The 13,511-nt window shown below is 31.1% G+C and overlaps 1 protein-coding gene across 1 annotated transcript; it reads left to right on the forward strand.

The window, feature by feature from the left end:
- Positions 1-1,489: 1,489 nt before the first annotated feature.
- On the forward strand, positions 1,490-7,997 carry LOC111428760 (arylsulfatase J-like). Its single transcript, XM_023064429.2, has 5 exons — positions 1,490-1,630; positions 1,678-2,329; positions 6,946-7,106; positions 7,162-7,297; positions 7,347-7,997. Exons 1-5 carry the CDS (start codon positions 1,526-1,528, stop codon positions 7,919-7,921), a joined length of 1,629 nt encoding a protein of 542 aa, XP_022920197.2. The 5' UTR covers positions 1,490-1,525; the 3' UTR covers positions 7,922-7,997.
- The last annotated feature ends 5,514 nt before the right edge of the window (positions 7,998-13,511 follow it).

Genomic DNA, 13,511 nt, shown 5'->3' on the forward strand with positions numbered 1-13,511 from the left:
ATAGTTTAAGAATATTTAAAATATCAATATGTTAATGCCATGGTTTTTGAGAAAATGTTGAATATTGAACAATTTAGTTTTTGGGTAAATATGAGATTGTGATAAAATACGAAAATTTAAGAAAACTCTGCTGAATATATTTATAGTAGTAAGACGACGATTACACTAATAATTATTGGTGTTGTTGAAAATTATTTCAAATAAATTTTGATTAATAATAATTTTTCGTAATATATCACAAAAGAAATTGAATAAAAAGTTATCACCATGTACATTAGATAAAGGATTCTGAATGTGACTTTATTTTACAATGTAGAAACCAAATTAATTACCCATTTTTGAAATTTTTTTACTCAATTCGTACCAAATAATTATTATTTAGATGAGATCCCTTTAGGGCAGACGTTTATTGAACGCTTCCACTTACTTGCATTAGCAAGGTCCTCACTCAAAATCTTTTTAAGCCACATCCACATCAACCACAGCGTAAAAAATATTAATTCCCAACAAAATTCATTTTCCCCAGCATCATAAACATTTTCTCCCAAATCGTTCCAAATTTAATCGAATTCTAACGATGAGAGAGTGTTATAGTTCTAAATTGAGGTGTTTTTGAAATATTAGTTTATAGCCGCCTTTAGGGGTCGGCAGCCGTCATAAGATCGGTCAGGTTTAGACCTGGATCGTCCATAAAAAATGGCAGGTGTCCGTAAAGGACCGTGCGGCAGACGGCCTCGGGGTCTCACCTGGCTTCTTCTTCCTCCAAAAGACGAAGAACAGAAGATTAAGAATATAAGATGAAGAATATAAGACGATGAACTAAGACAAAGAACTAAGATGAAGAATATAAGACGAAGTACATAAGATAAAGTATAGAAGATGAAGTACAGAAGACGAAGAACATCGAGTTTGGGTTGGGATCCGAATGGTTTGCAGCTTGCGTCTGGAAAATGAGAAAACAAAGAGAGAGAAGGTTCTTGAATTTGGTCCGCGAGTGTGTTTACAGTCTTTTACGCCCGCCAGGTGACCTCTTGTAACCTAAATCTTACTTTGTTTAATTTTTTTATGCTTTAATTACTGTTAAATAGTTTTTTATAAACTCAAATTATTGTTATTAAATAAAAACGATTAAATAAAAATAAAAGTTTTCAAACTATGAATAGTTTCCTTTTGGTCGCTTAATATAAATGTTTTTCTTTTATTACAACCCACATAGTATCGGCGATAAATTCTTTTTAACATCACCTGCTCGCTTTTAAGAAATCGCACCTGCTCAGATGATAATACAGTTCGAAACTTGAATCTTCCGTTATCTGTTTTGAAAAAAAAAAGAAAGAATATTTTCTTTATTATTATTATATTTACTGTGATATTTTTGGAATTGCTGAAATAACTTTACTTCAAATATTTTTTAAACATGACGATAAGAAATAGAAAACAACACAATAAAAACTCAACGAAAAAATTAATTAGACCTTGTATTTAAACTACCTCCACTATTTTATAATCACCTACTTTAGTAACGATGCCACATCAAACTTTAATAATAATTAATTTGGTTTTATTAAAAATTATTTTAGCACAATCAACAAATCAACCAAATATTTTATTGATTTTAGCTGATGATTTGGTATGATTACAATTAAAATTAATTAATTAATCAAAAATTTCTTTTAGGGTTACAACGACGTTGGTTATCGCGGAAATAATCAAGTTAAAACTCCCAATATAGATGCTTTGGCTTATAACGGCGCTGTTTTAGAAAGATTTTACACCCTACCAATGTGCACCCCATCAAGAGCTGCTATTTTAACTGGGAAATACCCCATAAGAACCGGATTCCAAGGATTACCATTTGAAGGCGGCGAACCGGGCCATTTACCAGAAAATGTTTCAACATTACCCGAACAACTCAAAAAACTTGGTTATAAAACCCATTTGGTTGGAAAATGGCATTTAGGTTTCGCCTATAGAAACGTAACACCTTTAGCTAAAGGTTTTGACTCACATTACGGCTACTATAACGGGCTTATTAATTATTTTGATCACATTTACCAATCTTCGACTATGACGGGCTTTGATTTCCGCGATAATTTTCGTGTTGATCGGAAGAGTAAGGGAGAATATGCAACCGATTTGTTTACAAATAGAGCGATTAAAATTATTAATGACCATGATTATCGAAAACCTATGTTCTTAATGGTGAATCATGTTGCGGTGCACACAGGAAAAGTTGTTGGACATCAAGGTATCGTTGAAGAAAGAAATACAACGAGTATGAATAAAAATTTTGGATATATTAAAGATGTTAATAGACGACGATTAGTTGGTAAGTCTATTTTTATTTCTATGTCCCACATAAAATGCTACATAGCTTAATAGTACAAAGAAAAAGTGTAAAGGAAAAGTTTTGCTTAGAAAAAGGTAATGTTGTTATCACAACTAACACAACTAGACCCAAAACTAGAAACATTCGGGATTAGCCACACGTTTGGCAAGATGGCTAAACCCGAATGATTCTAGTTCTGGGTCATGTGTTAGTTTTAGTGATTGTGCAAAAATAGAATTAACACTAGACCGAGAACTAGAATCATTCGGGTTTAGCCGCACGTCTCTCAAGACGGCTAAACCTGAATGATTCTAGTTCTAAGTCTTGCGTTAGTTCTAGTGATAGTGCTAGTGTACAACTAGCACTAACACTGGAACTAGAAACATTCGGATTTAGCCGCACGTCTCTCAAAACGACTAAACCCGAATGATTCTAGTTCTGGGTCATGTGTTAGTTCTAGTGATAGTGCTGATCCAAAACTAGAACTAACACTAGAAACATTCGGATTTAGCCGCACGTCTCTTAAGACGGTTAAACCCGAATGATTCTAGTTCTAGGTCTTGTGTTACATCTAGTGATAATCCTAGTGCAATATTAGAACTAACACTAGACCGAGAACTAGAATCATTTGGGTTTAGCCGCACGTCTCTCAAGACGGCTAAACCCGAATAAATCTAGTTCTAGGTCTTGCGTTAGTTCTAGTGATAGTGCTAGTGTAAAACTAAAACTAACACTAAAACTAGAAACATTCGGATTTAGCAGTACGTCTCTTAAGATGACTAAACCCGAATGATTCTAGTTCTGGGTCATGTGTTAGTTCTAGTGATAGTGCTGATCCAAAACTAGAACGAACACTAGAAACATTCGGATTTAGCCGCACGTCTCTCAAGACGGCTAAACCCGAATGATTCTAGTTCTAGGTCTTGTGTTAGTTCTAGTGATATTGCTAGTGTAAAACTAAAACTAACACTAGAACTAGAAACATTCGGATTTAGCAGTACGTTTCTTAAGATGCCTAAACCCGAATGATTCTAGTTCTGGGTCATGTGTTAGTTCTAGTGATAGTGCTGATCCAAAACTAGAACGAACACTAGAAACATTCGGATTTAGCCGCACGTCTCTCAAGACGGCTAAACCCGAATGATTCTAGTTTTAGGTCTTGTCTTACTTCAAGTGATCGTCCTAGTGCAATACTAAAACTAACACTAAGACCGAGAACTAGAAACATTCGGATTTAGCAGTACGTCTCTTAAGATGACTAAACTCGAATGATTCTAGTTCTGGCTCATGTGTTAGTTCTAGTGATAGTGCTGATCCAAAACTAGAACGAACACTAGAAACATTCGGATTTAGCCGCACGTCTCTCAAGACGGCTAAACCCGAATGATTCTAGTTTTAGGTCTTGTCTTACTTCAAGTGATCGAACTAGTGCAATACTAAAACTAACACTAAGACCGAGAACTAGAAACATTCGGATTTAGCAGTACGTCTCTTAAGATGACTAAACTCGAATGATTCTAGTTCTGGGTCATGTGTTAGTTCTAGTGATAGTGCTGATCCAAAACTAGAACGAACACTAGAAACATTCGGATTTAGCCGCACGTCTCTCAAGACGGCTAAACCCGAATGATTCTAGTTCTAGGTCTTGTGTTACATCTAGTGATAATCCTAGTGCAATATTAGACCTAACACTAGACCGAGAACTAGAATCATTTGGGTTTAGCCGCACGTCTCTCAAGACGGCTAAACCCGAATGATTCTAGTTTTAGGTCTTGTCTTACTTCAAGTGATCGTCCTAGTGCAATACTAAAACTAACACTAAGACCGAGAACTAGAAACATTCGGGTTTAGCCGCACGTCTCTCAAGACGGCTAAACCCGAATAAATCTAGTTCTAGGTCTTGCGTTAGTTCTAGTGATAGTGCTAGTGTAAAACTAAAACTAACACTAGAACTAGAAACATTCGGATTTAGCAGTACGTTTCTTAAGATGCCTAAACCCGAATGATTCTAGTTCTGGGTCATGTGTTAGTTCTAGTGATAGTGCTGATCCAAAACTAGAACGAACACTAGAAACATTCGGATTTAGCCGCACGTCTCTCAAGACGGCTAAACCCGAATGATTCTAGTTTTAGGTCTTGTCTTACTTCAAGTGATCGTCCTAGTGCAATACTAAAACTAACACTAAGACCGAGAACTAGAAACATTCGGGTTTAGCCGCACGTTTCTCAAGACGGCTAAACCCGAATGATTCTAGTTCTAGGTCTTGTGTTACATCTAGTGATAATCCTAGTGCAATATTAGAACTAACACTAGACCGAGAACTAGAATCATTCGGGTTTAGCCGCACGTCTCTCAAGACGGCTAAACCCGAATAAATCTAGTTCTAGGTCTTGTGTTAGTTGTAGTGATATTGCTAGTGTAAAACTAGAACTAACACTAGACCTAGAACTAGAAACATTCGGATTTAGCCGCACGTCTCTCAAGACGGCTAAACCCGAATGATTCTAGTTCTAGGTCTAGTGTTAGTTCTAGTAATAGTGCAGATGCAAAGCTAGAACTAACACTTGATCTAGAACAAGAAAGTATCGGGTTTTGCTTAATCAGGTGTGCTTTACTGCATCAGCTATGGAACTTACTCTAGTCAGTATGTTGATCAAACGAACCAATGGATTAAAAAAGCAATTAATCCGCATAAGAGCGATATTAGAGTCGGTAAAAAAAGATGTGCTCTTACCCAACACAACTTAGGTTTGGGATTTGACTTTGACAACGTTAAAACCCTAGATGGGGAGAAGAACTAGCGCAACAGGCTTCTTTTAATTACAAACCTAACAAAAATTACAAACCTTTGCGAAAGCAAACACGTGATTATCTCCAACTCAAGCAGAAACAAACATCATCTTGGTCATTTAAGCTAATTAGGACGTCTTATTTCACGTGACATAAAAACTCTTTTGTTAGCTATCAATAACAGAGACTTACCATTGATTTAGTTACGTTAGGCTTAATGTTAAACTGTTAAAAAACGTGTTAAAGGAAGCTGGAAGAAACATAAAAGTGAATCCACGTGGTCCATGTTTCGATTCACTATTCTTCTTTGCCTTGAAAAACTTTTTTTGCAAAGAATTCACTCAGTACTTCCAATGTGTGGCCAAACCTTTGTTCCTGTCGGTAGGGTATTTGATAAGATCGTTAAGTAGGCCTACATTCTTTTAATACAAAGAAGTTACTGTACAAGACACTGTTAAATTTTACTGTAACATGACGACCAGCTCTTCACTGCCAAAAGATAACAGTGTGGTGTGAAAATTCGAAAGTCGGAATAATTCAGGTCAGTTTTAATCCCTTATTTTTTTTTTATGTCGCAGAAAAGAATTTTTTTTGTTCCCCTGATATGTAACATAGAATTTACCGCTATTTGGTGCATACTAGCGCTACTTTACATTGTCACTAGAATTAACACTTGACCTAGAACTAAAATTATTCGGGTTTAGCCGTACGTCTCAAAAGATGGCTAAACCTAAATGTTTCTAGTTCTAAGGCTAGTTTTAGTTCAATAAAAATATACAACAACCTGGCGATGTATAACAAATAAAACTAGAACTAACACAAGACCTAGAACTAGAATCATTCGGGTTTAGCCGCACGTCTCTAAAGACGGCTAACCACGAATGATTCCAGTTCTAGGTCTTGTGTTAGTTCTAGTGTTAGTGCTAGTGTAAAACTAGAACTAACACTAGACCTAGAACTGGAATCATTCGGAGTTAGCCGCACGTCTCTAAAGACGGCTAAGCCCGAATGATTCCAGTTCTAGGTCTTGTGTTAGTTCTAGTGTTAGTGCTAGTGTAAAACTAGAACTAACACTAGACCTAGAACTGGAATCATTCGGGGTTAGCCGCACGTCTCTAAAGACGGCTAACCCCGAATGATTCCAGTTCTAGGTCTTGTGTTAGTTCTAGTGTTAGTGCTAGTGTAAAACTAGAACTAATACTAGACCTAGAACTAAAATCATTCGGGGTTAGCCGCACGTCTCTAAAGACGGCTAACCCCGAATGATTCCAGTTCTCGGTCTTGCGTTAGTTCTAGTGTTAGTGCTAGTGTAAAACTAGAACTAATACTAGACCTAGAACTAAAATCATTCGGGGTTAGCCGCACGTCTCTAAAGACGGCTAACCCCGAATGATTCCAGTTCTAGGTCTTGTGTTAGTTCTAGTGTTAGTTCTAGTTTTACAGTAGCACTGTTACTATGTAGAACACTATACCTAGAACTTTAAACCCGAATGATTCTAGTTTTAGGTATAGTGTTCTACATAGTAACAGTGCTAGCGTTAGTTCTAGTTTTAGTGCAATAGAAATATGCAACATAGTGATATCTTATGCTAACTAGCACTACCTACCACTATCACTAGAATTAACATTACACCTAGAAGTAGAAACATTCAGATTTAGCGGTTTCTAGGTATCTAGTTCTAGGTCCAGTGTTAGTTCTAGTCGTAGTATTAGTCTATACCGAAGTATATATCTTTGTACATATATTGTAATGTTTTTTATTTCATGATGATATTTCATTTCTTTCTCGAGATGCGAATTAAGATATCATTGATATATTTTTTAGATGCTTTGAAAACATTAGATGATTCAATCGGAAATATTATTAAAGCATTATCTGAAAAAGACGTTCTGGATAACACAATAATCTTCTTTTTATCTGATAATGGTGGACCTACTTATGGAGAACTTTATCCCAATTATAGCTCAAATTGGCCATTGCGTGGAGTATATCTCAAATTAAAAACTACATCTTTTTTTCTATTTCTTTTTAATTCTTTAGATAAAAATTAGTCACTTTGAAGGCGCTGTAAGAGGAACTGGAATATTTTACAGTAAAAATATGACTTGTAGAGGAAAATCCAACTCGAATTTAATGCATATGGTCGATTTATTACCAACGTTTTATTCTGCAGCGGGTAATCTTTAATAATCTTTATAATACGATTAACTTTAAAATTTTTTTAGGGGGTAATTTGAAAAATTTAGGCCAATTAGATGGTATAAACCAATTAGACGTTTTAATGTATAACAAAAAAACGAAACGAAAAGAAGTTTTGATTAACATCGAAGATGTATCGGGAAGTGCAGCTATAATTAGAGAAAATGGTCGTTATAAATTAATCCAAGGAATTCAATACAACGGAACCTACGATTCTTATGGTGGTGAAACCGGAAGAAACCATTCAGATGGTCCCTATGATTTCAAATCGGTTATTAATAGTGATGTGAATCAAGCTTTTGGAACGAAATTAGGAATCGATTCGGTTAAAAAGCTGCGAGAAGATTTAAGAACGAAAAATTGCAGGAAAGCGAAATACGAAAAATCTTGTAAATTATGTTTATTCGATTTAGAAAACGATCCATGCGAAACTACTAATTTAGCCAAATCAAAACGTGGGTTAACTAATGAAATGATTGATCGATTGGATTATTTCCGATCGGAATCGGTTCCTCAACAGCATACAAAAGTTGATCCGAAATCGAATCCGAAATATTATGGTGGTGTTTGGACTTTTTGGCTAGATAAGAAACCTTTGTAAGAAAAATAAAAATTGGTTTAAAAATGATTCTTGTATTTATGTTAATAAAATCGAATAAAAATTTTTTTTAATTTCATTTTTTACATTTTCTTAAAAACCATAGTATTAACATGTAGATATTATTAAATATTCTTAAATTGACACTCTTAGGATTAATTTGATATAAAAATCATCCTCTCACTCCTATAAATACATTCAGCAGAATTTTTTTAAATATTCGTATTTTATCACAATCTCATATTTGCCTAAAAACAACATCTTCGATTTTTAACATTTTCTCAAAAACCATGGTATTAACATGTAGATATTTTTAAATATCTTTAAACCACGCACTTTTAGGATTAATTTAAGATAAAAATCATCTTCTTACTCCTATAAATAAAGTCAGGAAAATTTTTTAAAATTTTTGTATTCATTCCAATTTCATTTTTAACAAAAAAGTAAACTTTTTGATTTTCAACATTTTCTCAAAAACCATAGTATTAACATGTCGATATTATTAAATATTCTTAAATTACACACTTTTAGGATTAATTTGATGTAAACATCTTCCTCTTACTGCTATAAATACATTCAGCTGAGTTTTTTTAAATTTTCGTATTTTATCACAATCTCGTATTTACTCAAAAACAAAATTTTTCGATTTTCAACATTTTCTCAAAAACCATGGTATTAACATATTGATATTATTAAATATGCTTAAATTACACACTCTTAGGATTAATTTGATATAAAAATCATCCTCTCACTCCTATAAATACATTCAGCAGAACTTTTTTAAATATTCGTATTTTATCACAATCTCCTATTTGCCTAAAAATAACCTCTTCGATTTTTAACATTTTCTAAAAAACCGTGGTATTAACATGTAGATATTTTTAAATATCTTTAACCACGCACTTGTAGGATTAATTTGACATCAAAATCATCTTCTTACTCCTATAAATACAGTCAGGAGAATTTTTTAAAATTTTTGTATTCATTCCAATTTCATTTTTAACAAAAAAGTAAACTTTTCGATTTTCAACATTTTCTCGAAAACCATAGTATTAACATGTAGATATTATTAAATATTCTTAAATTACACACTTTTAGGATTAATTTGATGTAAACATCTTCCTCTTACTGCTATAAATACATTCAGCTGAGTTTTTTTAAATTTTCGTATTTTATCACAATCTCGTATTTACTCAAAAACTAAATTCTTCGATTTTCAACATTTTCTCAAAAACCATGGTATTAACATATTGATATTTTTAAATATTCTTAAATTATGCACTTTTAGGATTAATTTGAAATAAAAATCATCCTCTCACTCCTATAAATACAGTCAAGAGAATTTTTTAAATTTTTGTATTTATCCCAATTTCATTTTTATGCTATTTAATGGAAATAGAACAAAAAATTATTAATAAAAACGATTTCGAATCAAATTTAATTTGAAATAATTTTCGATTAAATTAATATACAGAGATATACAAAATTTTTATCTAGAAAATTCGTTATCCCTCTCAAATTTCATTTTAGAATACGTAACAAAAACAAACAGTAATAATAAGCTTCATCCCGCTTAAAGGGGGTGATACGTGTCGCGAAAACCGAAACTAGGGGCTTGAAGGAAGAGGAAGGTCGATGAGAGTTTACGACCGAATCCCTTTTACCCTTGGGGATTTCGAAAGAAGGGGGCGGTTCCTCTCATTTGGCCAAGAGAGTTTATGCTTTGTGTTCGGAAATTGATTGGAGAGAAAACGAGGGTTTTCATATTTTTCATTTTAACAAAGTGCTTTTCATTTTATAACCAATAGAATTCGGTTCGTTCGTAACCGTATAATTCATTAACATTAATTTCCGACATGTCATCTAATAAATAACCTGGTGGACAGTGGGACAAGGAATGGTGGCCGTGGCCACGTTGTTCGACCATGCTCTACACAAACCGCGATTCCCCCTAAACCCCCTTTTCCCCGCGGGGGCGATTGTTGTCTACGCGTACAGCCTTTTAAGGTGTAATTAAATTTGCAATTGAGATTTAGTTGCACACTGGAATCTATGCAACGGACATTAAATATGCATTAGATGCGCTTCCAAGCTTTAAAGGCGCAATAAAAAGTTATCATTTAAACCACAAAATAAGCTACACTTTACTCTAAATATAATAAGTATAATAATTTAATAATGTTTAGAGTAAAGATCATAAATCATAAGTTATGTTTATGCCTAACTCGAATTTCTAAACATTATTGTACATTGAACTTTTCATTTTTAACTTTCTTTATAAAATTTTGAATGCGTTTGAGACCCATTAAAATTTCACTCGCATTCTATACTCTTCTTCTTCTTTTCATTTTATTTCCGATTCCGCAATAACAATAACCGTCGAGGTCGAGCTTTTCAAGCGGCAATTTTAGCAACGTTTCAGTCTCTATGCTCTTTTAACTTTTCAGACTGAAATTTTTTTAAAGAGAACTCTTTTATTATTTTATCTACGACTGCTTGGATAAGTCCTCGTTACCACACTCATTTGAGTTTGTAACAAAGTTCATTACAGCACTGGTTTCATTATGTAACACATTTTTAGCCCAATCAGAACAGACTTGATTTATTGAAAAGAGCAATTATACAAAAAGTGCTACCTATTTAAAGAGATACAACACTTTTTATATATATAGATAAATAATAAATATATAGATATTTTTGAGGTTATATTAATTATGATAAAGGTAACGAATTCCGTAAATTTTTCTCTAAAAGAAATCATAAATAATTTATTAACTTTATTTAACTTTTATACCGCCCGGTACATTGATTCAAAAAATCGTCTTAATCGAAAATTGTTTCAAATAAAAATTGTTTAGAATCTTATTTAAAATCGATTTTGTTAATACAAATTTTTTCTATCTCCATCAGATGGCGCTGTATAGTACCATAAAATTGATATTTTTAAAGTTACATTAAATATTATTAAGCTTTATACTAAAATTTCTTTTAAATTATGTTATTAACGATTTTTCTTACTTTTTATAAAAAAAACAAATAATTTAATTACGAAATAACTTTTATACCGCCCGGTACATAAATTCAAAAAATCGTTTTAATCGAAAATTGTTTCAAATAAAAATTGTTTAGAATCTAATTTAAAATCGATTTTGTTAATAAATTTTTTTTCCATCTTCATTAGATGGCGCTGCATAGTACCATAAAATTGATATTTTTGAGGTTACATTAAATATTATTAAGGTTTTATATAAAATTATTTTAAAATTACATTTTTAAAGATTTCCCTAAATTTTTAACAAAAAGAAAACATCATTTAATTGTGAAATAACTTTTATACCGCCCGGTACATCGATTCAAAAAATCGTCTTAATCGAAAATTGTTTTAAATAAAAATTGGTTAGAATCTGATTTAAAATCGATTTTCTTAATAAAATTTTTTTCTATTTCCATCAGATGGCGCTGTATAGTACCATAAAATTGATATTTTTGAGGTTATATTAAATATTATTAAGGTTTTTAATAAAATTTATTTTAAATTACGTTATTAACGATTTTATTTACTTTTTATAAAAAAAAAACAAATAATTCAATTATGAAATAACTTTTATACCGCCCGGTACATAAATTCAAAAAATCGTTTTAATCGAAAATTGTTTCAAATAAAAATTGTTTAGAATCTAATTTAAAATCGATTTCGTTAATAAATTTTTTTCCATCTCCGTTAGATGGCGCTGTATACTACTATAAAATTGATATTTTTGAGGTTACATTAATTATTATTGATGTTGTAAATAAATCTCATTTAAAATTACATTATTAGCGATTTCCTTAACTTTTTTCTAAAAGAATATAAATAATTTAATAATGAAATACCTTTTGTACGATCCGGTACATCGATTCTAAAAGTCGTCTTAATTAAAAATTGTTTCAAATAAAACTGGTTTAGAATATGATTTAAAATCGATTTTGTTAATAAATTTTTTTTCCATCTCCATTAGATGGCGCTGTATACTACTATAAAATTAATATTTTTGGGGTTACATTAATTATTATTGATGTTATAAATAAAACTCATTTGAAATTACATTATTAGCGATTTTCTTAACTTTTTCTTAAAAGAATATAAATAATTTAATAATGAAATACCTTTTGTACGATCCGGTACATCGATTCTAAAAGTCGTCTTAATCAAAAATTGTTTCAAATAAAACTGGTTTAGAATATGATTTAAAATCGATTTTGTTAATAAAATTTTTTTTCATCTCCATTAAAGGGGGTTGTATACTACTATAAAATTAATATTTTTGAGGTTACATTAATTATTATTGATGTTATAAATAAAACTCATTTGAAATTACATTATTAGCGATTTTCTTAACTTTTTCTTAAAAGAATATAAATAATTTAATAATGAAATACCTTTTGTACGATCCGGTACATCGATTCTAAAAGTCGTCTTAATCAAAAATTGTTTCAAATAAAACTGGTTTAGAATATGATTTAAAATCGATTTTGTTAATAAAATTTTTTTTCATCTCCATTAAAGGGGGTTGTATACTACTATAAAATTAATATTTTTGAGGTTACATTAATTATTATTGATGTTATAAATAAAACTCATTTGAAATTACATTATTAGCGATTTCCTTAACTTTTTTCTAAAAGAATATAAATAATTTAATAATGAAATACCTTTTGTACGATCCGGTACATCGATTCTAAAAGTCGTCTTAATCAAAAATTGTTTCAAATAAAACCGGTTTAGAATCTGATTTAAAATCGATTTTGTTAATAAAATTTTTTTCCATCTCCATTAGATGGCGCTGTATACTACTATAAAATTAATATTTTTGAGGTTACATTAATTATTATTGATGTTATAAATAAAACTCATTTAAAATTACATTATTAGCGATTTCCTTAACTTTTTTCTAAAAGAATATAAATAATTTAATAATGAAATACCTTTTGTACGATCCGGTACATCGATTCTAAAAGTCGTCTTAATCAAAAATTGTTTCAAATAAAACTGGTTTAGAATATGATTTAAAATCGATTTTGTTAATAACATTTTTTTCCATCTCCATTAGATGGCGCTGTATACTACTATAAAATTAATATTTTTGAGGTTACATTAATTATTATTGATGTTATAAATAAAACTCATTTGAAATTACATTATTAGCGATTTTCTTAACTTTTTCTTAAAAGAATATAAATAATTTAATAATGAAATACCTTCTGTACGATCCGGTACATCGATTCTAAAAGTCGTCTTAATCAAAAATTGTTTCAAATAAAACTGGTTTAGAATCTGATTTAAAATCGATTTTGTTAACAAATTTTTTTTCCATCTCCATTAGATGGCGCTGTATACTACTATAAAATTAATATTTTTGAGGTTACATTAATTATTATTGATGTTATAAATAAAACTCATTTAAAATTACATTATTAGCGATTTCCTTAACTTTTTTCTAAAAGAATATAAATAATTTAATAATGAAATACCTTTTGTACGATCCGGTACATCGATTCTAAAAGTCGTCTTAATCAAAAATTGTTTCAAATAAAACTGGTTTAGAATATGATT

Source organism: Onthophagus taurus, chromosome 3 (assembly GCF_036711975.1).
Source record: "Onthophagus taurus isolate NC chromosome 3, IU_Otau_3.0, whole genome shotgun sequence".
Taxonomy (NCBI): domain Eukaryota; kingdom Metazoa; phylum Arthropoda; class Insecta; order Coleoptera; family Scarabaeidae; genus Onthophagus; species Onthophagus taurus.

Coding starts and splice junctions, on each gene's coding strand:
- LOC111428760 (XM_023064429.2), top strand. CDS start 1,526: ATGCCACATCAAACTTTAATAATAATTAATTTGGTTTTATTAAAAATT. Junction 1,631..1,677: donor TGATTTTAGCTGATGATTTG/GTATGATTACAA, acceptor AATTTCTTTTAG/GGTTACAACGACGTTGGTTA. Junction 7,107..7,161: donor CAAATTGGCCATTGCGTGGA/GTATATCTCAAA, acceptor TTAATTCTTTAG/ATAAAAATTAGTCACTTTGA.